The sequence below is a fragment of the Leuciscus leuciscus genome (assembly GCF_965113295.1).
Source record: "Leuciscus leuciscus genome assembly, chromosome: 10".
Classification (NCBI taxonomy): domain Eukaryota; kingdom Metazoa; phylum Chordata; class Actinopteri; order Cypriniformes; family Leuciscidae; genus Leuciscus; species Leuciscus leuciscus.
The window spans coordinates 15,631,715-15,657,074 of record NC_138734.1 but is presented as its reverse complement, the minus strand read 5'-3'; the positions used below and the strand labels follow the sequence as shown (position 1 = coordinate 15,657,074).

The window sequence follows — 25,360 nt, the reverse complement described above, 5'->3', positions numbered from 1 at the left end:
GTCTCAAAGGGTCATTTGACAAGAAACCGCCCACAGCCACTTGAAATTTCAAGATGGCGGCCTTTTTTTTCAAGATTACCATCACCTAAATGGAGCAGTTAAGCGATATAATTGTTTAGTTAGTGACATAAGCATGCAAATTTGTATGAGCAGTCTCTAAAGGCCAATTTATACTTCTGCGTCGAGTGTACTCCGTAGTGTACGTCGTAGGCTACGCACGTAGGCGACGCCGTAGTGAGCATTTATACTTCTGCGAATGTCTGTGTTGCTCTGCAGTTACACCGCCGAAACGCTAGTTGGCGCGGGTGGGTTTTAATGTTCCAGTTCCACTGTGTTTACATTCCTCGCGGCTATTTTGAGTTTAGGTTTCTACGAGCAATGGCGACTGAAGGAGTCATACAGATGGCTGTATTTCCGCACTTCTTCAAGCAATCTCTCGGTCACTTGGTCTATTTCCATGGCTCTTCACTGATCTTCGGAATTTAAAAATGGCGGGCGGGCGGTGCAGAGTGCAGAAGATCATTCCGGAAATGCGTAGGAGGAAACGCGATGCTATCCAGCCGACCAATCACAGATCTTGCGGTCCGCGTCGCCGCGACGCGTAGTTACATTTTTGAGGAGGTGCGCGTCAGGGTACGGCGAAGGGTACGACGTATGGTACACGTCAATGCGTATGCTACGCCGTACCTTCTACGCGCACCCGACGCAGAAGTATAAATTGGCCTTTAGGGTTGCTTGACAAGAAAACACTCTCAGCCACTTGAAATTTTTATTTTCAAGATGGCCGACCCCTGGATCCTCAAAAGATAAATTTTCCGATAGAAATGTTTGTTTGTTTTTCATTAAGGACGATTTGGTGTCATTTTATTTTATATGTTTTAGATTATTCTAAAGAACAACTTTTAACGCATCAAAATACAGTTGTGTTGATTTGTTGATTATAGATAGATTAGACAACAGTGAATATCTGCACTACCAGGGCACACTGGTGATATATCACTGCTGTTAAACTCCGAGTGGGGTTCAATGTCAGCTAATTGTAAAGTTAGTATCCCAAATGTCTAATCTACCCCAAAACATTTGTTAAGCCTAATTGCTCCTCTAAGGTGGTGGCCATCTTGAAAAATGGCCGCCATCTTGAAATTTCAAGTAGCTGTGGGTGGCTTATTGTCTAGTGACCATCAGAGACTGCTCATGCTAATTTTCATGCTTGTATGACCAAATAAACCACTATTGTAGCGGCAGATACAAGCTCACACATCACTGATCTAATGACATAATTCACATATCACCAAGGCGCACGCATGTTGGACATGTCCCCTTTAAGAAGATGTTCATGAGAGTTTGGGGGTTGGGTTAATGCACGTTTTTCTGACGCATGGAGTGAATAAAAAACACAACTGTTGTTGTTCTGACACTGCAATCCTGCCTCTGTGTATTTTTGATAGCACAAAAGCTACATTGGTGACCCCGATGCAGAACAATTAATGCATGATGTCGACGAATGCTGTATCTCTGAAGCTGCCGGAGTTTTGGGAGCAACAAGCGACCGTGTGGTTCGCTCAAGCCGAAGCTCAGTTTGCATTGCGGGAAATAACCGCGGACGACACGAGATATTATTATGTTGTTGCCGCCCTTGGCAACTCCACGGCCGCGCGAGCGATCAGCATTCTGGAAAATCCCCCAGCTCGGGATAAATATGATACACTAAAGGCGTATCTATTAAAGACTTTCAATTTATCAGAGACTGAAAGAGCACGTCGTTTGCTCTCACTGCCGGGCCTCGGAGATTCTCGGCCGTCTGAGTTAATGGATCACATGCTAGCGCTGCTGGGTGAGCATAAACCATGTTTTCTGTTTAAAGAGTTGTTCTTACAACAATTGCCAAAGAGTGTACGTACCCCTCTTGCAAATAGTACAGTGACTGACTACAGAGAACTAGCACAACTGGCAGATGTTTATCAGGCAGCATCACACCAGTGTACAACTACTGACTCAGTGGCTGCATCTGTGTATCCGGTTATGAAAGCTGCTGCACAAGGTTCAGACGAACGGCCAACTTTTGCTGCACGACAGTCGGCAGAACAAGGGCTATGTTTCTTTCATTCCCGTTTCGGGGCAAAAGCCAAAAGGTGCCGTCCACCATGTACATTCAAGGGGAGCCGCAACACGCCAACAGTTAGTAGCATAGTGGCTAATGACAACGCTTATCTACTGTTTGTCACGGACTCATTATCTGGTCGACATTTCCTCTGTGATACAGGGGCACAGGTTAGTGTCCTCCCCGCTTCCCCAGTGGACAGACGCCTGGGCGAAGCCGGCTTACCGCTCGAGGCGGCCAACCAGGGCAAGATACGCACCTATGGGAAACGGCTAGTACCGCTTTGCTTTAATGGACAGTGTTTTACATGGGAGTTTGTCTTAGCAGATGTGAGTAGACCCCTCCTGGGTGCAGACTTCCTGTGCACTAATGGACTGTTGGTTGATGTCAAAAATAGCTGTTTAGTCACTGCAGAAGATTTTAATGTCTTACCCTGTTCGAGGAGCACTTTTCCCACAACCACACTGTCTAGCGCATTGACAGGCGAGTGCGGGTTTTCCCAGCTGCTCTGTGAATTTCCCAGCCTCACCAAGCCCACTTTCTCCTCAGCACTGGCCAGCCATGGGGTCGTGCATCATATCTCTACATCTGGACCTCCAGTACATGCCCGGCCCCGTCGACTGGATCCATTTAAACTGGCAGTTGCCAAAGAAGAGTTCACTAACATGGAAAAACTGGGTATAGTGCAACGCTCCAACAGTCCTTGGGCCTCACCCCTCCACATGGTTCCCAAAGCAGACGGCGGTTGCCGCCCTTGTGGGGATTATCGTAGACTCAACGATATCACAACCCCTGATCGATACCCGGTTCCACACATTCAGGATTTTTCGGCCCGCCTGGCTGGGAAAACTATTTTCTCGAAGGTGGATCTTGTTCGAGGATACCATCAGGTGCCAGTATTCCACGAAGACATCCCGAAAACAGCTGTGATAACACCATTTGGCCTTTTTGAATTTTTGCGGATGCCTTTTGGACTCAAAAATGCGGCACAAACATTTCAGCGCATGATGGACTCAATCCTACGGGATCTGGACTTTTTATTTGTGTACTTAGATGACATTTTAGTTGCCAGTACCTCTAGATCAGAACACCTGGCGCATCTGAGATTGCTGTTTGCTCGCCTCAGCCAGCATGGCTTGATAATTAACCCTGCCAAGTGTCAGTTTGGCTTGGCCGTTATCGACTTTCTTGGTCATAGAATCACAGGCGAAGGAGCAGTTCCCCTACCGGACAAAGTCGACAGCATTACACGATTCCCTGTTCCACAGACAACCAAAGGGCTACAAGAGTTTGTGGGGATGGTGAATTTCTATCACCGTTTCATTCCTCGAGCAGCTGAGCTCATGCATCCTTTGTACAAGGCCCTCAAAGGACAGGGCAAAAACAAAACGATTTCCTGGTCCGAGGAGATGTCTAGGTCATTTGAAGGCGCTAAACTCGCTTTGGCACAAGCCACATTGCTGTCTCATCCAGTTCCAGGTGCCCCTATTGCTCTCACTTCCGATGCTTCAGACTGTGCTGTTGGTGCTGTACACGAACAGCTGGTTGGCGGGGTTTGGCAGCCACTTGCATTTTTTAGTCGCCAGCTACGCCCGAATGAACAGAAGTACAGCGCATTCGACAGAGAGTTACTCGCACTGTACCTGGCAGTGAGACACTTCCGTTTCTTTTTGGAGGGACGTGTGTTCACAGCATTTGTAGATCACAAACCCTTGGTTCATGCCATGTCTAAAGTTTCTGAACCCTGGTCAACACGACAACAGCGACACCTGGCTTACATATCTGAGTTCACGACAGATATCAGACACATCGAAGGGAAAAGCAACGTGGTGGCAGATTGTCTTTCCAGGGCCACAGTGCAAGCGGTGCACTTAGGTATAGATTTTGTTCGTTTAGCAGCTGACCAGCACTCTGATCCTGGGGTACAGGCATACAGAACAGCCGTTTCAAGTCTGAAAATAGCCGATGTCCGCTTTACGGAAGCAGGAGTTACGCTGATGTGTGACGTTTCCATGGGCTACCCGCGACCAGTGGTGCCTGGACAGTGGAGGCGAGCTGTTTTCGACCAGGTCCACAGTTTGTCACACCCCGGACGGAAAGCTTCACAAAAACTGGTCTCGTCAAAGTTTGTGTGGCATGGATTGAAGAAGGATGTCCGAAACTGGGTTTCAGCTTGTGTAGCATGTCAGCGGGCTAAAGTTCAAAGACACGTCAAGGCACCACTGGAAACTTTCGAGGTACCAGAGCGACGTTTTGACCATGTCAATATCGACCTAGTTGGACCACTGCCGCCATCCCGGGGGTTTACCCATCTTCTAACTATGGTGGATCGAACCAGCAGGTGGCCAGAGGCAGTACCTTTGACCTCAACGACAACGGCAGATGTAGCACGGGCTTTTGTTGATACTTGGGTTGCACGTTTCGGCACACCGTCGGATATATCTTCAGACCGTGGCACCCAATTTACATCTGAACTGTGGTCAGAGGTGGCTCGGATACTAGGGGTGCAGCTTCATCATACTACAGCATTTCATCCACAGGCAAATGGCCTCTGCGAGCGTTTCCATCGCTCTCTTAAAGCTGCACTCAGGGCCAGTTTGACAGATGACAGATGGACCGAACGGCTACCTTGGGTTCTGCTGGGCCTGCGGACAGCTCCCAAGGAGGATCTGCAAACTTCTTCGGCAGAATTAGTATACGGTCAGAGTCTGCGCGTCCCTGGAGATTTCATTCTAGACAGCACAAAGCCCTGGAGTCCATCTTCTGACCGTTCTGCGCTCTTAGACAAAGTCAAGGCTTTCAAACCGTTTCCTACCTCTCAACATAGGCTGGCCGGGGCTTGGGTACCCAAAGACCTATCTGAGGCTAAGTTTGTATTCATTCGTCATGATGCTCATCGGCATTCTCTGAGACCCCCATATGATGGACCGTTTCGGGTTCTGGAAGCTGGAGCCAAAACCTTTCTGGTCGATATAGGTGGACGCCCAGAACGAGTCACTGTCGATCGACTCAAAGCTGCTCATGGGGAGCTTGGTCAGCCGATGGTTCCGGCACAGGCTCCAAGGAGAGGTCGTCCACCGACCAACAAGGAATCAGCCTCCAAAAACGAATCTCTGACTGCTCAGGAGGTTCAAGATTCTGCCAATTCGCATCACTTTACACGTTCAGGGAGACAAGTTCGAGCTCCGACCAAACTGCTTTTGCCGGTGCTTGTGAATTCTGGGGGGAGCTGTGTAGCGGCAGATACAAGCTCACACATCACTGATCTAATGACATAATTCACATATCACCAAGGCGCACGCATGTTGGACATGTCCCCTTAAGAAGATGTTCATGAGAGTTTGGGGGTTGGGTTAATGCACGTTTTTCTGACGCATGGAGTGAATAAAAAACACAACTGTTGTTGTTCTGACACTGCAATCCTGCCTCTGTGTATTTTTGATAGCACAAAAGCTACACTATATCACTTAACTGCTCCACTAAGGTGTCGGCCATCTTGAAAAATGGCCGCCATCTTGAAATTTCAAGTGGCTCGGACAATTTTCTTGTCAAGTGACCCATGGAGACTGCTCATGCCAATTTTCACGCTTGTATCATAAACTGAACGATTATATCACTTAGCCGCTCCACTACCTCCTAAAGCTAAGGAGGTGAACTTCAAAATTTTAAAAGAGATTTATCCTACTAATGAATTTTTAAGATTGAAATTTATTTTTTGATGTGAATAATTGTGTTTTTTGTGAAACAAACATTCAAACACCGCGCCGCACTAAACGCCTCATTCGCGCCGCAAGACCTCCAGACGCGTGTAAACGCGTCTTTTAACATTGAAATCACTCGCGCCAGACGCTCTATTCGCGTTTGGTGTGAACGCAGCTTTTAGGCGTCGAAGATATCGTCATCTCCGTTTTTTTCTGCAAACTTCAGAAGAAAAATACTAAAAATAGCTGTAACTCACGCAAGACTACAGCTGACGACGGCATCTTGGAAGTTTGTGATAAACATTGGCGCATCTCCTGTGACGTAGGCGCTAGCGACGATGTATAATGACATGTAACGGTGTAGTAGTGGTGTCCCATTTCTTAGGGGAATATTTTCACCCCTACGCCTTGCCACTCTGTTTCAAGGGGCAAGGGGTAAGGGTTAGGGGTAGGCGAAGGGGTATAAAATAGAATTGGGATTGGGCCTAAGCCTATCGCCGCTCAATCGCGAGTTACTATCAGACAGCCTACAGTTTGCTAGCTACTATGCCCACGGCGTATTTCCTGGATGCAATCACTTAGAAAACAGATCGGTGTCCTTATTTAAATTTCCGAAAAATGATCATATCAAGAAGAGGTGGATTAATCTTGTGAAGAGCTAACGTTACCTTGATGGAGAGCTGATGATCACCACCACACCCGCCTCTGTAGAGATCAGGATAGTTTACTTTCGTCGGAGACAACTGGAATTCACTGATAATCCGCTGTTACTGGTGAATGGGGCCGAACCGACTATCTCCCGCTGTCCGCCTCGCTCGGCCTTCATCCTCCCGTCGCGCCGACATGCACGAGCTGTGCGCGAGTCATATTTCCCGCGAGTGGGCGTGGTTTCAGCGCAGCCAGCGGACACGCCCCCAGCGTTTGAGAGCTGAGACTACTGCTCATTTTTCGAGATTTTGATAGCTTATTTTATTTACTTGGCGGCTTTTTTAATCATTCAAATTGGGCTGGGTGGCTAATAACACATTTTTCGGTGGCATGACAAACTCAGAACACATACTTAATTTTGACTTTACAGGGACTTTAAATGTTCCTTCCTAACATTGCCTCAAAATCCACTGTTTTGATACCTCCCCTATTAAACTCTTTAACCAACTGAGATTTTTTAACATAGTAGATCTTATTTCTCCAGATACATTTATATATAATGGAGTTAATTTGCCCCACGTTTTTTGGAGCAATGTAAAGAGATTGACATGGATAAATCAGTTTGGATATACCCTCAACCTTGGATAATCTTTGGTCGCCGCAAAGTTGCGTTGGATTTTCTCCTCAGCGTAAAGGTTAAGAGGCCCATCTATCACTGGTTTCCATGGTCGTAGATTTAGTTTGTGGAGTAAATATATAAGCTATAATCTGTATGTTTACACAGCTTTTTTTTAAATGGCGGGTGCTGGTGTTTTGCGTGCGTTTGGCCAATTAGCGTACACTAACGTCACTGATAGTTCCTATTGTGCTTTAGATCCTATCATCCTACTCTGAAGTAGGAGCTAAATTAGTTCCTTCAAAAGAGTTCCTAGATCTAAAATAGTTCCTAGTTCCTGCGGTGCGAACACGCCAAAATCCGGGTACTTTCGCCAATAGTTCTAGGAACTATGAAAAGGTTCCTCCAGTGCGAAAGCCCTTAATATTTCACTTATTTCTTTGATGTATAATACGTTTCTTTACTTTATTAGATTCATACAGTTATCATTCCATTAGATACAATCATTATGCCATAGCTACACCCAATATAATCCTTACAAGTAAAAAGGCTTCTAAATCAGCCAACATGTTTTTATTTAAATCTAGTGTTTTGCACATGTTTCTGGTATGGGTAGGGGTTGGGATAGGCCAGGGATGGGCAAATTCGGTCCTAGAGGGCCACTGTCCAGCAAAGTCGATGGAATGTAGCCAATGTCTATCCATTCCGTGGGAGTCCTGAGTGCACATCATTTAAACTTGAAAGAAGCAGCAATTCTATTTGATTCTGGTGTCATCTTTAAGCAGTGAGTTCAAATTCTAAAATAAATAAAAAATTTAACCGGCATTGTTTCTCTGTGGAACTCGCTTTCAAACCAGACTTTATGCTTTCTCATCTGTACTGTGATTTATTAATTTATCATTGTATTTAATTACATTTTATGAATCAGAAAGTTTAAATTACCATTATTTAAACAGCTATCGTACAGTTGTTTTGTTTGAATTAAGTTGATAATTTATTCCTTGATTTAATAGCATTTCTAGCATCCGCATCCCTCCATTGAGTAGTTCCCTTTCGAGAACAGTCACTTTTTTATTGCGTAGCTAACACGCAGTGGCGAAACTCCTTTCCTCTGGAAATATTGAAGCCTATATTTAAAACGCAGTGCAGCTGCACAGCGAACACAGCAGAGTGTCTAGCTCGCCCACTGGCTGTGCTGCAGCAACTGCACACCCTATCGCGAAGAATGGGCGGGGCTTATGGCTAAAAAAGCCAATTTATTTCACCATAAAATCATATTTAATCTCATTCAGCGACCTTTTCAACGTCACTGACCTCTCCGAGCCTTCGCCATCGAATCAAGCCTTCTCAGGAACAAGCGACTCTCCAGCAGCGGACGGCGCCTTCTGATCATCTCGACCACAAAGCCACCTCTCCTGCTCGCCGTTCTCCTGTGGCCATCCGGCGAAAGGAAGCCTTTTATCCTTTATATCCTTTCGTGTTCGCCGCCGCAATTTATGAAAGGCCAAATTTAAATAAATTAATTAAATGATTAAAATGAAAATTAAAACCAGATTAACAATTTCATTACAGAAAACTGTATGCAAAAAATTTGAAAAAATTGAGAATGAAATTAAATGATTTCATTTTCACAGCATTATCCCTGTCAAATTGAAAAATAAAATGCAATTGGTGATTTCACATTTCACTACAGTCTCGAGGCAAGACTGCCAATATTAAAATGAAAAGCCAAACGTGAAAAAGAAACTACAAATACAGTTTTTACAATGCTCTTTAGTAACGCTCACGCAATAATAGTGACACAATTCAAATACAAATGTAAATTTTCGTTTTCATTTTAATTCCTCTTTTATTTCACAGTTTTCATTTTCGTTTTCATTTTCGTTTTCATTTTCAAAGACAACCTGCATGCAAATTCTATGTTAATGAATGGGTGTGGCTTATTCTAGTAACGGCGCTGAGACACGCCCTCTGTAAAGCGAAGTCGTCGACGTCCCGTGTGCATGAGTTGAATGTGTGAAACGAAATTATTTAAATGTGATTATATTGTAATCAAGACGACGAGATATGGCGAAATTTGTTAGTGAGCTTTTGCGGGAAGCTGCCGCAGCGTTAGAACATGGAAACAACCAGCCTGACCATGTTAGTTATGATGTTAGACTCAGACTAGACCATAATCGACGATGAGGTTCATTCATGTATTAGGCTGTTTTGGAAATTCAACTATTTGGGTGTACAAAGGTCTTAGTAACACAATTTCTACAACAATTATAGCCAGACATTAAAGGGGAAATGAAGCAGTCAATCAAGTTTACATGATTTACAAAATGGATTTCCACTATAATCAACAATTATATAAGAAACATGATAAATGTAAACATATAAAAGAAAAAAGAAAAAAACGTTATATCTTTCGCGGCCAGGGCGCCGCCATTGTGCAGTATTCTAACATGTGACGTCACGGGGTTGGTTGGCTTTAAAGGCTCTGGGCTGAGTTCAGTAAAACGCAGTGAAAGACATAAAACGTAACATTAAACTACGCATAAAAAGCGTTCATCTGCTATCATATTATCATGTCAAACCTCTCATACATGTTTGCATCACACTGGCTCGTTAACAAGATGCATGTGCTGGTCGAACCAGCGAACAACTAACGTTAGGTACAGTCATTGTTAGCTAACAGCTGTAAGCATGAACTAGCTAAATAACGCTAACTTAGTACCAGACAAAAAGACGACGTCTAACGTTATGTTAACAAACTGCACATGCACACTGTAGATTTTTGTGAAATAATTTTTTATTCAATATAATGTTTTACATTTTACAGACGTTACAAACTATTTACAGGCTATTTGCTAACGTTATAGCTTGTGTGTGTGTGTGTGTGTGTGTGTGTGTGTGTGTGGACTACTCTTCAATCCTACTCTTCAATAAAAAAGCCGTCTTCCTGCTTCATTCTGTAACATACAGATCTGTATTATGCTATTGTTTTTGATTCTGTAACATACAGATCTGTATTATGCTATTGTTTTTGATAGTGTTATACATTTCTTACAGATAATCACGATGATCATTGCGTTTGTCTTACCGAATGTGGTATCTTCCTGTCAGCAATTACAGTTTTTCTATAAGCTTTTTTTTATTAATGCCGACAGTAAAATGTTGCCAGATATTGCTACGAAAAACAAGCAACAATTATTATTTTTTTTATAATAATACGAAATAAGTTCAAAGCTTGTGTTTTGGAAATAAGATTAATATATCACGAACCCTAACATGCAACTTTCCACTTTAATAACTTCCTAAAGTGTGACATTAAATCAGAAAAATAAGTCCAGAAGACTACTGTCACCTTTCCATTAGATGGATCTGGCAACACTGGATCGCACCCGCGCCCTCACAACGCGCTCTCAAGCCCCGTTCACTGCGCTAGATTCTCGCAGCAAAATTAATTGCAAACACTCATATGAGGTGGTTTAAACGGCTAATTAATCATTCAGAGAGCTTGAAATTTTATTTTTGAATGTAAAAAAATGACAGAGGTCCGGACCTCGGTGACCTCATAGCTGGCTACAGCCATGTATCACCGGCTGTTCGACATAGCGACGTACCACTGCTCGGTTCCCACGCCGTATCGACTCAAATGCATAAGTAATGGGACACACAGGCTCAACAGGTCTCTCAAGTTCGTCTTCCTCCATTTCAAATCAATTGCGTAATCAGTCCGGTCCAGTAACGCTTCACTCTCTTCACTCACCAGCGGAACCAACCAACCCCGTTACGTAGGCTGTGATGTCACTCCAAAATGGCGACTCGCTAGCTAGAAATTACGAAAATAATTTTGTCATATCTGTGGTTTTTAACAACTTTTTCAAATAAAATTTTTAGCAAGGTGATTTTTCTAATATATGTAGCTACTACCAGTGCCAAAACATGGACGTTTCATTTCCCCTTTAATACCCACTGGCTTTAACCGAGGACCTCGGCCAATGTTTCATATCCGTGTTGTGCCTAACAACGCCCTTCAGCCGTGACTTATTCAGATACAGCACTAGCCTAGAGTACCTTATTGATTTTATAAAACGGTTACCACGCAATACAAATATTAATCCCGAAACATATGTATCTATGCAACTATCATGAAGTAAAATGAATCACTAAAAGCCAATTCCTTCCGCTGGAGAAAAAAAATAGTCCCTGACCATAAAGCAACAGAAGAAGTTACATTATTTCTCCATTAGATGGAGACAAAGACTGTCTTAATGAGTGAGTCAGTCAGTCAGTAGAAGACTTTTGAAATGACTCAAACTTGTGATCACGGAGAAGAAAGACGCAACTGACATGACTATAGGCACGGACAACCCATATTAACTGTTAAAAGTACAAGATATCACATCGAACATTCAAACGGATTTTTTATTATGAATATAGCACTGACCTGAAGGAAAATGCTATATAGCCTACTGTAAATGCAGGTACACTCGCTTTCTCGATCTCATCCAGAAGTTGTTACTGGAAATGAAAATCAGCATTGTGATTCTTTTTGTACACAAACTTAAAATAACCAAAAGACACGTAACAGTTAAACAGCGGACAGATACAGGCTATTGCTGTATCTGAATAAAGCCTGGAACACACCAAGCCGACGCAGACGAACTAGCGCTGATGAAAGCCGACTGTGTTGTCGCCTCGCGTCGGGGTAAAAAGCTGCACTTGAACACACCGAGAGAACTACAGCCGACTGTCAGCTAGAATGCGCGTTCTGCGCCTGCGTGTAAATGAGACAGCTGTCTATTTCTGCAGATATATTCGTCATTCAAAAAGGGAAACCGGCGCTGCCGGCTGCAGTTACACAAACCGTAAACAAAGCAGTGCGTGCTTACCGTTTTGAATATCAATCCTGCTAAACACTGTCTTTATTCCACTCCTCTCGATTTAATATTGAAATATTCGCCAAGGAACACTCAGATAAGATGACATATCATTAGAACAGCCTTCTATCTGTACCGTTTTGACTTTGCTCGCTATTTTGCTATTATTCTCGTGCACTGACTCAGTCACTAAGCTGAACAGCCAATCAGAGTTCCCTCTTTCACCGACGGCCCGACGCCGATTCAACATGTCGAATCGGCCGTCACAAAGCCGACGAGGACCAATTTCAGCCGACGGTGCGGAACACACTGAGAAGATTTAGTCGGCCGACGCACGGAAACTGCCCGACGTCCGACCGTCGGCTTGGTGTGTTCCAGGCTTAAGTCACGGCTGAAGGGCGTTGTTAGGCACGACGCGAATATGAAACATTGGCCGAGGTTTTCGGTTAAAGCCAGTGGATATTAATGTCTGGCTATAATTGTTGTAGAAATTGTGTTACTAAGACTTCTGTACACCCAAATAGTTGAATTTCCAAAACAGCCTAATACATGAATGAACCTCATCGTCGATTATGGTCTAGTCTGAGTCTAACATCATAACAAACATGGTCAGGCTGATTGTTTCCATGTTCTAACGCTGCGGCAGCTTCCCGCAAAAGCTCACTAACAGATTTCGCCATATCTCATCGTCTCGATTACAATATAATCACATTTAAATAATTTCGTTTCACACATTCAACTCATGCACACGGGATGTCAGCGCCGTTACTAGAATAAGCCACACCCATTCATTAACATAGAATTTGCATGCAGGTTGTCTCTGAAAATGAAAACAAAAATGAAAACTGTGAAATAAAAGAGGAATTAAAATGAAAACGAAAATTTACATTTGTATTTGAATTGTGTCACTATTATTGCGTGAGCGTTACTAAAGAGCATTGTAAAAACTGTATTTGTAGTTTCTTTTTCACGTTTGGCTTTTCATTTTAATATTGGCAGTCTTGCCTCGAGACTGTAGTGAAAATGAAATGTGAAATCACCAATTGCATTTTATTTTTCAATTTGACAGGGATAATGCTGTGAAAATGAAATCATTTAATTTAATTCTCAATTTTGTCACATTTTTTGCGTACTGTTTTCTGTAATGAAATCGTTAATCTGGTTTTCATTTTCATTTTAATCATTTAAAGGACAAATCCAGTGAAAAATGAACCTAGGGGTAATTAACACATGGTTACCGAGTCGATCGTTCCCTGAGATGCGTTTTCATGATAATCGAATATAAAGTGTTTTATCTTTAAAAACAGATTAGCTCATAACAATAGTATATGGGGCACAGAGTAAGTGAAAGTAAATCGCTATTTAATACCACTAACAAGGCTCAAAATAGCCTCACACTAACACGGTAGCATAATGAGGGTCCATACATGCAAACCGAAGCATTGAGAACTTTGTAAGTGTACAGACAGTTTAATAAGAAGATACTTTATAAAGACAGTACATTACGCGTTTACATGCAGGATCCATCTTGGAAAACAGTCTCGACTAGTCGAGCAACGAACGCCGCGCTAAGTGAGCTGGTCGATAGGAATTACGCATAGTGAAATCTAACGTAGCGCGGTGTTCGTGACTCGATTAGTCGAGACTGTTTTCCAAGATGGATCCTGCATGTAAACGCGTAATGTACTGTCTTTATAAAGTATCTTCTTATTAAACTGTCTGTACACTTACAAAGTTCTCAATGCTTCGGTTTGCATGTATGGACCCTCATTATGCTACCGTGTTAGTGTGAGGCTATTTTGAGCCTTGTTAGTGGTATTAAATAGCGATTTACTTTCACTTACTCTGTGCCCCATATACTATTGTTATGAGCTAATCTGTTTTTAAAGATAAAACACTTTATATTCGATTATCATGAAAACGCATCTCAGGGAACGATCGACTCGGTAACCATGTGTTAATTACCCCTAGGTTCATTTTTCACTGGATTTGTCCTTTAATTTATTTATTTAAATTTGGCAGAAAATGCCTTCCATAGCAATTCGCTGCTTTCTGAAAGAGCATATTTACACAGGCGTTGTTTTAAATGCCTCATCCACTGTGCCTTGTGCGGAGCCTCTCTGCACGAGGCGGATGGACACAATGAGTGCGCCACGTGCCTGGGCTTTCACCATGCAGAGGCTGCACTTCACAAGGGCGGCTGTCCTATCTGCGACAGCCTGCTTATTTACATCCTGCGCTCGCAGCTAGCTCTACTTTCGGACGTCAAACCGGACGGAAGCAGCGAGCGGTTTAGATGTCTGCGCGGCTAGCGCTCTTTACATACAAAAGAGCTACCCCGCCCTCGCGCCCTCCTGTTCTCCACGTCACGCAGAGCCCTCTCTGTGACTCAGACAAAGTACGTTTTCATGCCTGGAATCCAACCACGCTGAAACTGCTCTCTCGTGTTCCCCTGCTTCCTTCCCTCATTGAGCCTCGACGGAAGAAGCATGTGGTTAGATGTGCTCACGGCCATCTCTCTTTATGTACAAGAGCGCTACCCCACCCTCGCGCCCTCCTGTTCTCCACGTCACGCAGAGCCCTCTCCTTGACTCAGACACAATAAGTGCGTTTTCATGCCTGGGATCAAACCACGCTGAAACTGCTCTCTCTCACGACGGCTGTTCTCACTGCAAGAACAAGCCGCCGTTTTTCGGCGCTCGCGGCTAGCTTTCTGTACGTCAGAGAGCTACCCCGCCCTCACGCCCGGTTTGCGCGCACCCTCCGTCTCGTGCGTCCTCTGCACGAATCAGACGAACACAACAAGTGCGTTTCATGCCTGGGATCCAACCACGCTGAAACTGCGCTCACCACGACTGCCTTTCTCACAGAGAGAACATGCCGCTCTCCTCCTATGCGTGAGCGTCAGAAATGAGTGAGCCGACGCTGACGCCCGCATGACTCACTTTCTCCAGAGAAAGTCATTTCTCCGATGTTATTCAACACCTTCAAAGAGAGCTCGCTCATCCCTCCCAGTTCCCTCTTAGCTCATGTAACTGTAGATGCTTTAACTGCAGCAAGGGCCCGGTACAAACACGCACCCCCTGCAAACTAACGCTGCCTAATCAGCGAACAAATAAGCACAATAAGAGCACTTCTCTGTCAATCCAAACAAACAGAGCAAACTATAGCTGCAGTCAATGGGCCCGCTGTAAAGCGCGCACTGCTGCAGACAAACTCTGTTCTCACAGCAGCTCAAACAGAGCGAGAAATAAATGTTTCCCCAACAGCCCCCCGCTCACAGGTGGCTGGAAATGTTCTCAAATCAGTCACCAGGCCCGTTACAAAGCACGCGCCACTGATACCACACACTGTCACTGCAGTTAGCGCACCTGGTGCGAAGCGTGTGCCACCACAGATAGTCACTGCTTCGACAGCAGCTCTGATAGAGCGAGACATGAGTGTTCACAGATCAGTCACCGAGCCCGTTATAAGACACACTCCACTGAAAATAATAAAGCACAAAAAGAGTATGTTTCAAACACACAACACACAGGTAACCGGTCCCCCTTCACTAGGCGACCCATCCCCAGTTGTCACTGTATCTATATCCAATCGGGTCGAGGCCTGGCAAGCCATCCCCAAAGTGTCGAATTGGGTAATGAACACCATAAAAAGTGAGGCTACTCGCTCCACTTCGCTCGCAGACCCCTGCGCTTTCAGGCAGTCGTCGATACTTCTGTGAGAAGCGACGTGGCTCACGTGTTTCGCACCGAACTGTTAAACATGCTAGCAAAAGGGGCTATAGAGAAAGTTCTCCCGCGCTAAGCAGATCAGGGTTTTACAGTCGCAACTTCCTTGTACCAAATAGGATGGCGGCATCAGGCCCATTTTAGACCTCTAGACAGCTAAACAGAGCCCTCACAGACGGTTTGTCTGATATGGAGTGTATTCGGCAAGGCAGAGGTCGACCTCTTTGCCTCGGAAAGCAACACTTATTGCACAATGTTCTTTTTCAAAGAACAGGGATGCGCTGACCCATTCCTGGCCCAGACGCCCTCTATATGCGTTCCCTCCCGTCTCTATGATCCCTCAGGTCATCAAATGGATCAGGGAGAGCGGATGCTCAGTCCTCCTAGTAGCCCCCCTCTGGAAAACCCAGGTTTGGTTTCCAGAGCTGGTGCAGATGATGGACAAAGTCCCCTGGCCTGTGCCAGTGAGGAAGGATCTCCTCACGCAGGCAAAACGGGACGTTTTGGCACCCTCGCCCCGACTAATGGGCCCTCCATGTGTGGCCCCTCAACGGGTATCCTGGGACCTCCCAGAAAATGTCTTGAATACTATCATTGAGGCTAGAGCACCATCTACTAGGCTCCTCTATGCTCTGAAGTGGTCAGTGTTCACCAGCTGGTGCACAGCTAGAGACCTTGAACCCCAGTCATGCAAAGTATCAGTGGTACTCTCCTTCCTGCATGAGCTCTTGGATGTGGGACGTTCCCCATCCACGCTCAAAGTGTATGTGGTGGCCATAGCAGCCTACCATGCTCCTGTGGCTGGCCAACCACTGGGGAAAAACTACCTTGTTGTTCGTTTCCTCAAAGCACCACATACCTTCTATACTGGCTTGGGACCTCTTCACGGTCCTTGGGGCCCTGAAGGGTCCCCATTTGAGCCGCTTCAGTCAGCTGATCTTAAGCCACTTTCATTGAAAACTGCTCTCCTGCTGGCCCTGACATCAGTTAAACAAATGGGAGATTTGCAGGCGCTCTCCGTGAGCCCTTCCTGCTTGGAATTTGGGGTTGGTGACTCCAGAGTTACACTCAAACCAAGGCATGGATACGTACCCAAAGTGCTCTCAACTCCGTTTAGAGTGTAGGTTATCACATTATCAGCACTTCCACCCTCGGAGAACGATAGGGAGGCTAATTTGCTCTGTCCTGTCAGAGCTCTCAAATTTTACCTGGAGTGTTCTGCACCGTTTAGGCAGTCAGAACAGCTCTTTGTATGCTTCGGTGGCTGCACCAAAGGCCGCACCTATCTAGATGGATAGTGGACTCCATCTCTCTGGCATACACCTCGGTGGGCCAGGTTTGTCCCATAGGTGCTAGAGCCCACTCTACAAGAGGCATGGCCTCTTTTTGGGCCTGGTCTAGTGGTGTACCAATTCAATACATATGTGACCCGACGGTGTCCGGTCTAATCAGTCTAACATGATTTACTGTCCATAAGCACAAGTTGTCCTAGGACTATATGTTATAAGAGCGAGCCTGGTTCAGGTGCTCCAGCCCCTCTTAGATAATGTGACCCGACTCAGGTCCGGTCCGGTCCCTGTCTCTTTTCTGTTGAGGGTTTTTATTAATGGCTTGTCTTCTGTGAGCCTCGGGTTGCTTCCCTAGGCTCCAGTTGAGTCAGTTGCTAATAGTGCGGCGTGTTACATTGCGTCCCCACTGCGTATTAGCTACGCAATACGAAGTGACCGTTCTCGAAAGGGAACGTACTCAGTTACTAAGGTCTAACATAACATTGGTTCCCTGAGAGTAGGGAACGAGTATTGCGTAGCCTGCCGCACTATTGCAATCTGTCAGAGTTTGTCGCTTCAGTCGATTTAACGGCAAAATAATGGGCTTTTATAGCCATAAGCCCTGCCCATTCTGGCGGAGTCGCCTGATTGGTTTGCGCGTCAGAGGCGCTTCACTATAGGGTGTGCAGTTGCTGCAACACAGGCAATGGGTGAGCTAGATGCTCTGCTGTATTCGCTGTGCAGCTGCACTGCGTTTTATATATAGGCTTCAACATTTCTCGAGGAAAGGAGTTTCCCCACTGCATATTAGCTACGCAATACTCGTTCCCTACTCTCAGGGAACCAAGGTTACGTTAGTAACAGACATAGTAACTACGTTAGTTACGTTCATTCTGGGATACTCCTCCCAAAAATGTTATTTCTCTCATTTACTCACCCATCATGCCATCCCAGATGTACATGACTTTCTTCAGATGAACAAAGATTTTTGGAAAAATAACCCACCCCTGTGAGTCATATAATTTAAGTGGATAGTAACTCAAAAGTTGACGCTTTATCAACCACACAAAGCGGAGTGGATGAATCAGTGTCTTCTGAAATGAAACAATAGGTATGTAGAAGAAAAATACTGTAAAAAAGTTCAAAAAAATGCTTCCAGCAAGTCATTTGCACATTCTTAAGAGCGTTGCAAAGCATTACATTACCATGTTGCAAAGATCATATGAGAAGTAAGGGAAGCACAGAGGACCGCCATGTCATGTGCAAGCTTGACAACTTGTTGACGTTTATGTCAAGCGTGAACTCATGAACGCGTTCTCGAAAGGGAACGTACTCAGTTACTAACGTAACCTCGGTTCCCTGAGAGTAGGGAACGAGTATTGCGTAGCCTTTATGAAAGTTGGCCAGAAATAAATGGTTTATAGTTACAGAAGTTTAAAATATTATTTTCATCACACACCGATTGTGTCACTTCAGAAGACATTGATTCATCCACTAGTTGTATGGCTTACCATCAAGATTGCTTTTAGTGGTTTCTGAAGCGTCAACCTTTGAGTTACAATATCCACTTGCATTATATGGACTGACAGAGATGGGCTAATTTTCACAAAAAAATTAATCATTTCTGAATAAAGTCATATATGATCAATTTTCAAAGTCAATTTTTATTTTGAAATGGAGCATCACTTTAATTTTTCTCTTTAAGCCCAAAATTGTGTTCACAGGTTTATAGCGTATTTTCAACACATTTTCTCTACTCTTACATGGAAATGGAAGACAGTGACACATGATTTCAAAACCAAGTTACAAGTTACCGGTTATTTTAGTAATGATGACTGTATGGTATTGTAAGGTTAACGTTTTTTTTTTGTAAGGATCTAAGACACAAAGGGTAACTTCATTTTACAGTGTCCTTGTTACATATGTTACATGTACTTGCTGTAGTAATAATAAATTGTGCATAATTACATGCCACTAACCCTAAACCAACCCCCTTTTCTAATGAATTGATATTACTCAGAACTTAAATGTATAATTACACTGTAACAAGGATACTTTAATATAAAGCGTGAATGAAATTTGAATTTCCATTTTCAACATTTATCATTGAATCCTTTCATACAATATTGACTGCCTGATTGTATGTGCATGAAAGTAGGTTAAAGTCTGATTTTGTACCAATTTCTATAACTTTTTTTGTGCAATTGCACATTGCACAGCTTGAAAAGGACTAAACTCAGATATGTATATTAAAAAGAACTGTTATTACAATTTTCTTTTTTTAAAAGCTTTATTTAAAACAATGCTAAAATGACACTAAAAATAATACATGCTATATATGGGTTTTATATATATATAGGTTAGTTGTAAAAAATCGATCTGCTGGATCAGACTCGGGGACAACACTGATGACGCGAAGACTTCACAAATGTCTTCTCTAACGTTCTCATCTTTGCAGGATGCACGTGGCACAATATATTCTCACGTATGCACATCCAAGTTGAACTGATTTTCCTCAGCAACGTCAGTTGTCATCAGGCTCTCTGTGCTGATGCTTGGCTGGAAACACCAAGGCCTTTGTCTGTGATAACAAAATAATTCCTTCCCCTCTGAGTGATGGCAGACAACAGCGGAGTGACAGGACCTTCAGCCATGCCTGCCAAAAGAAATATGAAATAAATACTTTATTGACTTACAGTGAAGGAGAAAACAAGGAACTAGGTTCTAAAGTTTGTGAATGACTGAGAAGCATGGGCAATGCCAGACAATGCTTGTAACTACATATTGGTGATAGACAATTTTCAAGTAACAGCTCGAAACCACTATCAAATGAGTTTTATGTTCATATTCTGCCTGTCCTGTTTTATACAAGAGAAGAGACTTGATTTTGACTTCAGTCAAAGGAAAGGATTTTGATTCCTCACCTGAAGCAACACAGTGGCGTAAGGACTCTAACAGACTGCTGCTTGAGAACCTGACCACCCCTCTGAATAACTCCTCTTTATTACTGAGGGTGTAGTTGCCATTTCCTTTGTACCTTGTCTCAAGCTGAGAGAAAACAGAAGATTCATGTACTAAAGCACATTTATAAATGTCAAAAAGCTTGTTTAGGTGTACATGTGGTTAAGGTGCAGTACGGCGATTTCTGAAAAATGCTGTTGAAAGTGGATCGGACCGAGCACCCCAAACACAATTGTAGCCATTCATCAGTTAGGGGGGTATGCACTCATTAGAGGGGAGGAGCCTGTATTGCATAGCGTGTTTGTGAATTTGAGGGGCGGAGCTATAAAGATAGGGGTGTGTGTTTTGGTGATTTCAAATATCAACACCCTTTCTCAAAAAAATCGCTTCCTGCACCTTAAATTCAAATTAAATATATGTAATTATATGATATAAACAACTGATATTCAATCTAAAGGTGGTTATGTGAGATCAGAGGTTTCCACACTCACTCTATACACAGCGGTTTCTAGCTTTGGTATAGCGCCGTGTCCAAACGCCTCACAGGCCATCTGATGTCTTATCTCTTCATGTTCCCTGTGTTCCTTTCCAATACAGGGGTCTGTAAAAAGACCAGCAAAAATTATAACAAAATGGCATATAGATTATTTATAATTAAGTTGAAGGATATATCATGCTTATTCACTAGGGATGTGACGGTGCCAATTTTCAGTTTTTAACTGAACTAAATTATTTTTATTACTATTAAAAAATCAAAACGATGGTGAGGGGCTGTGCCGCGGTGGGCAAGTAAGCCTACTATTCACCCACTGTACATATTTTACAACAGCATAGCATAGAACTGTTATGAATTCAAATGAAAATGTTTGCTACTCAACATTAAGAACACTACTGAAGTCGTAGGTGTTGGAAAAAATTTGTGATGGGAGAATAAAAAAAACAACTTTCGCGTTCCCTCACAAAACCTTTGCCTTTCCACGGAAAAACTGTTGTGAGGTCGGACAGACACTTCCTGTTTAATGCCACTGGCAGTGTTTCAGACAGCTCTCTATGTTAACAATGGAGCGTTTCATAGTGTTTGAACTTGGACTCAAATATAAAGAAATGCAGTCAGAGTGCTTCAAGGAGTTCAGTAAAGTTGGCAATATATTCACAAATTCGAATTTCCCGGATCAATAACTTGTGAGTTGTTAAAACACAAATTACACCTTTTTACAATCATAGTAACGTAGACAACGAGCTACGACCCAATTTTCCTCAAAACGAGCTTTACAATCTAAATGTCTCTAAGCAGGCGGTTGAAAGACAAGTCTGAATAAAGTCTTATTTCTTTATATTATATTTGAGTCCAAGTTCAAACTCTATGAAACGCTCCATTGTTAACATACGGAACTGTCTGAAACACTGACAGCCCCATGAAACAAAAAGTGTCTGTCCGAGCTCACAACAGTTTTTGCGTGGGAACGCAAAGTTTCTCAGGGGAACACAAACGTTTTGAAAACGAAAAAAAAAAAAAAAAAATTCTCCCACCCCAAATAGTTTCCACCACCACATCCCTTTAGGGGCTCCATTCAAAACAGAGACTGAATTAATTCGTATTTAGCTACGGATTGATTGTATAGTCTCGCTGTTGTAATTTACATCCGTTCTTAACTTCTGAAGCTCCATGAAGTTTAACATGGATCATCAATAAAAAATAAAAAAAGGAAGATTTAGATCTTTGCCTGCATTATTCCTTTATGGTTATAAACTAGTGTGCTTTTGGTGTATGCCTTGGTTCAATATCCTGGTAAGGATATTAATACAAATTGCTGAATTTTTTTCCTAGCATTTTTGTTGATATCTTAATTCGTTGTGGCCTTGTCTCCAAAAAGCTCCACTGGCCTGTAGGGAAGATGCCCATTTCTGGTCAGATAAAGCAAGGATGTCCCTATAAATTCATTACTTTTGAATTCACAATTAAATGTTTTTAAAAGGCATTGTAATTTATTTAACCTTGGCAAAACATAACATAAGCGGCAAAACTGTATAAATTGCCAGAGATTGTACATATTTATTGTTCTGATTTTTGTGCATGTAAACGACATAAACATAAAAACATGTACATACGTGATGGGAGAGTGTTTCTTTCTTGAAGGATCCTTGAGTGAACATTTGGAAAAACCTATAAGTGTAAAACAAAAACATAAAAACAACAACAAAAATCAAAACTTATCAAATAAGTTTTGTCTTTATGTAAGAAATATCAATCTTCAATCTGTAAGAAATGTCAATCTTACTTTGACAATACAAAAACAATACGATTCAAAATGTTTCATTTCAATTTGAGAACAAAACCTAATAGTGACATAGATGTTGTGTCCACCAGACAATGATACTGAGTGGGAGGGTCTCTTGATCCGAAAGTACATAGCATAGGAGACACATGGTTATGCCAGGTGTGAATGCTGTCATAGCTACCCACTTATGATCGGAAACTATCACCCTCCATATGCATGCATGTGGTTAGAGCAGCACGAAATTTGAGAATCAACTTTTTTTTTTTTTTAAATAGAGATCACGATTCTGAACCGACTACTTTAACAAAATAACATAATTTACTAGAGGTTCTGACAAAATGTTAATTGCTGCAGTCTATTTAAAAATGTTTAATTAATTTGAATTCTTTTTTTTATCAGTGAATGAATGAATGAATGACTCATTAAGACTTCACTTGTTTCATTGCTGGATGAACATTTTTGAACTAATCTCTTGAATGATTCAATGACAAATAAATTTTTTTAAAAGTCACTTGCTACCACTTAGTGATGTAACGATGTAATTCATACAAATCTTTTTTGAAGCGCCAAGTTACTTTCAAATGGGGATTGCTAATTTTTTATCACTACCAAAGACATCAGTTATTATATCCGAACAATAAACTTTTATACCAGTATTTATTTAATAATCACATGAGTTTTGAGCATAAAATGCTCAGATTATATCACATAATTCCTGATAAATCTAAATCAATCTTTCAGAAAGACATAAAAATTACTGATATGCTGGATTTGCCCACAAGCTGCCAGTCGATAGGTTACCTGCTGATAACGTCTCAGAAGCAAGTCCCTCATTGCAGTGAGACTCTTGGTGGTCAGGAGGCCATCCTTTATAGAGCCATGTTTTGTGGCTATTACTAATGCCTAGGAAAATGAATAAACATTTAACACCATTGAGATTTTACTTTTTTGGGGTGGGAAATTTATAATTATCAAATCTTTCAAGTATCAAGTTGCATCAGCATCTGGTTATACACTTAAACAGTATCTCACACCAAATAAGACAGCAAAGGAAGCAAAATGGAGATAGGCCTAGATCAAAAGTCACCTGACATAGAAAGATCTTGTGTTTGGCCATGAGGTTGGATATAAACACATAGGAAGTGTGTAGGTGGTGCACAACATAAGTTGGCTTAAGGTGGTTGGGTTTGCTGAAGTTGTCTCCCCAGGCAATCCGAATCCATAAAGCCTCATCCTCATGTTTCTTCATCTTAATGGAAATCTTGAAAAGCAAAATCAAAAGATTTTAGTCAATATGACTACTGAGTGTTATGCCATTTTGAATAGTTAAACTGAAAAAGTTGAGTTGGGTTTGAAACTTGAATGGCAAATTAAGTTGTGTAATTACATGCCGAATGACACCATGCAAATGTGCTTTAAACAGCTCTTTAAACTGTGTCAGCTCTACACAAACAGCATCATCTGTAGAGAAAAGGAAGAGGAACTATTTCAGACAATGATTTATCTAAAGTAGTCAAAACAACCATATACTTAACATCTACCAAACTGGGCTCATTGTGCATTCCTTCAAAATCAAATCAATTTAACAATGAAATGCATACATAAAACCCCCTTACCTTGTGCCTCAGTAAGCTGACTTGCGTGCCAGATGCCTTGATCAGGGTTTTCTAAACGATCTAATGGGGAAATTCAAATTCAGATATGGGGCCTGGGATTATTTACATGTAAATTTTAATACAGGTTTAAAGAAAAAGAAAAAAGGCCATTTCACTCACAGAGCATTTCCAAATTGGTGACGTGCTTCAGGCTAAGTCTGCTCTCCTAGAGAGAGAGAGAGAGAAAGAGAGAGAGAGAGAGAGAGAGAGAGAGACAGAGAGAGACAGAGAGAGAGAGAGAGAGAGAGAGAGAGAGAGAGAGAGAGAGAGAGAGAGAGCTGATGTAAATATACCTGTACGTTCTGATGGAGGTCCCAAGCCACATTTAATTAGAAACATACTCCAAAGTGTTGTTGCATAACGACCCTTTTTTTTTTCTAATTTCTTTTTTTTTTTATTCATGACAGGTTTCAAAATACCGTTATGCAAATTCAAAAGTCTGCTGGATTACGTTACAATTTATCACTTACTAAATCCTTACGCTAGATATTGAAAACACACACCGATCTTACCTTTATGTTAAAACATTTGACCTAACCCAAACGCAGTAACGTTAGACAGATTTTATGAAAGCTTTCAGCCCAAAGTTAAGTTACGTTTGGGTTAGGTAAAATGGGTTACTTTGAAATTTGAATCTTGAATCGTTGTTTTCTTCAAGTATGGGGAAATAAAGACGGTAACTGTAGTATCCCATTTAATGATTTTGAAATAAAATGGTTTAAATAATACATTATTATTTAATGGATGTAACGTTATCTCACCTCACAGAAGCTGATGACATGTTCCACTATCACCCATTTGGGTCTCGTGTAATCCAGAGCGCGCAGCTGATCTGTTGATAAACAATTCCATCTCTTCAGAAGGTTTTCTATATTTCTGTTTGGTATTCTCCGGATTATCCGATATAAAACAGATCTGGCTTCTGCGTCCATTGTGTGAACAAAAGTTTTTTTTTTGCCGTTAAAAGATAATATAACTTATCATATATTTTGCGTTTTTAGACGTTCAAAACAAACCGCCAGAAATCAAACACATATCTGAACCGGAAGTTCCGGTCAACAGCGGGCGGGGCGGGTAGTGACATAAAAGCTTCTTATACTGTCTATGCATAAAAGTCTGTCATGCGCAACACAACTACGTAGTGCGTTCAAGTCATGTCTTAATGATCGTATTTACAAGTTATTGCGAATGTTGAGACACAGTTTAGTTTTTGCGCATTAAGTGTTATGTTCAGAAAGAACAACGCTGAAGCTTGTCAGAAAACACTATTTGTTTAACCAGCATGTGCTACTAAACTACATGTCCCGTCATTCTCTGCGGTACTACTAAAATATTAATACAATTTGAATATTCAGATGAAGCATAAGTTACATTCTTTGGCTCATCGTTATGTTGCATTAACTCTGTTTTTGTTGGTAGGTTTAAATAAATATAAAATTGTCCACAGCTAGTTCTTATCGTTCTGATTAAACTTACTAACAATTCATAGATTTGTTATTGAAGCAGTCTAAACGTTCAGATTTGTATTA

General features: G+C 42.2%; 1 protein-coding gene across 1 annotated transcript; it reads right to left on the bottom strand.

Annotated features, from left to right (window-relative positions):
• Positions 1-18,580: 18,580 nt before the first annotated feature.
• On the bottom strand, positions 18,581-24,879 carry cenpn (centromere protein N). The gene is made up of 10 exons (XM_082181881.1): positions 24,593-24,879; positions 23,952-23,997; positions 23,793-23,852; positions 23,564-23,637; positions 23,264-23,437; positions 22,978-23,079; positions 22,007-22,061; positions 20,389-20,498; positions 19,861-19,984; positions 18,581-19,592 (listed from the first exon to the last, which is right to left on the bottom strand). The coding sequence occupies exons 1-10, from the start codon at positions 24,761-24,763 to the stop codon at positions 19,471-19,473; spliced, it is 1,038 nt and encodes a 345-aa protein (XP_082038007.1). The 5' UTR covers positions 24,764-24,879; the 3' UTR covers positions 18,581-19,470.
• Between the last annotated feature and the right edge of the window lie 481 nt (positions 24,880-25,360).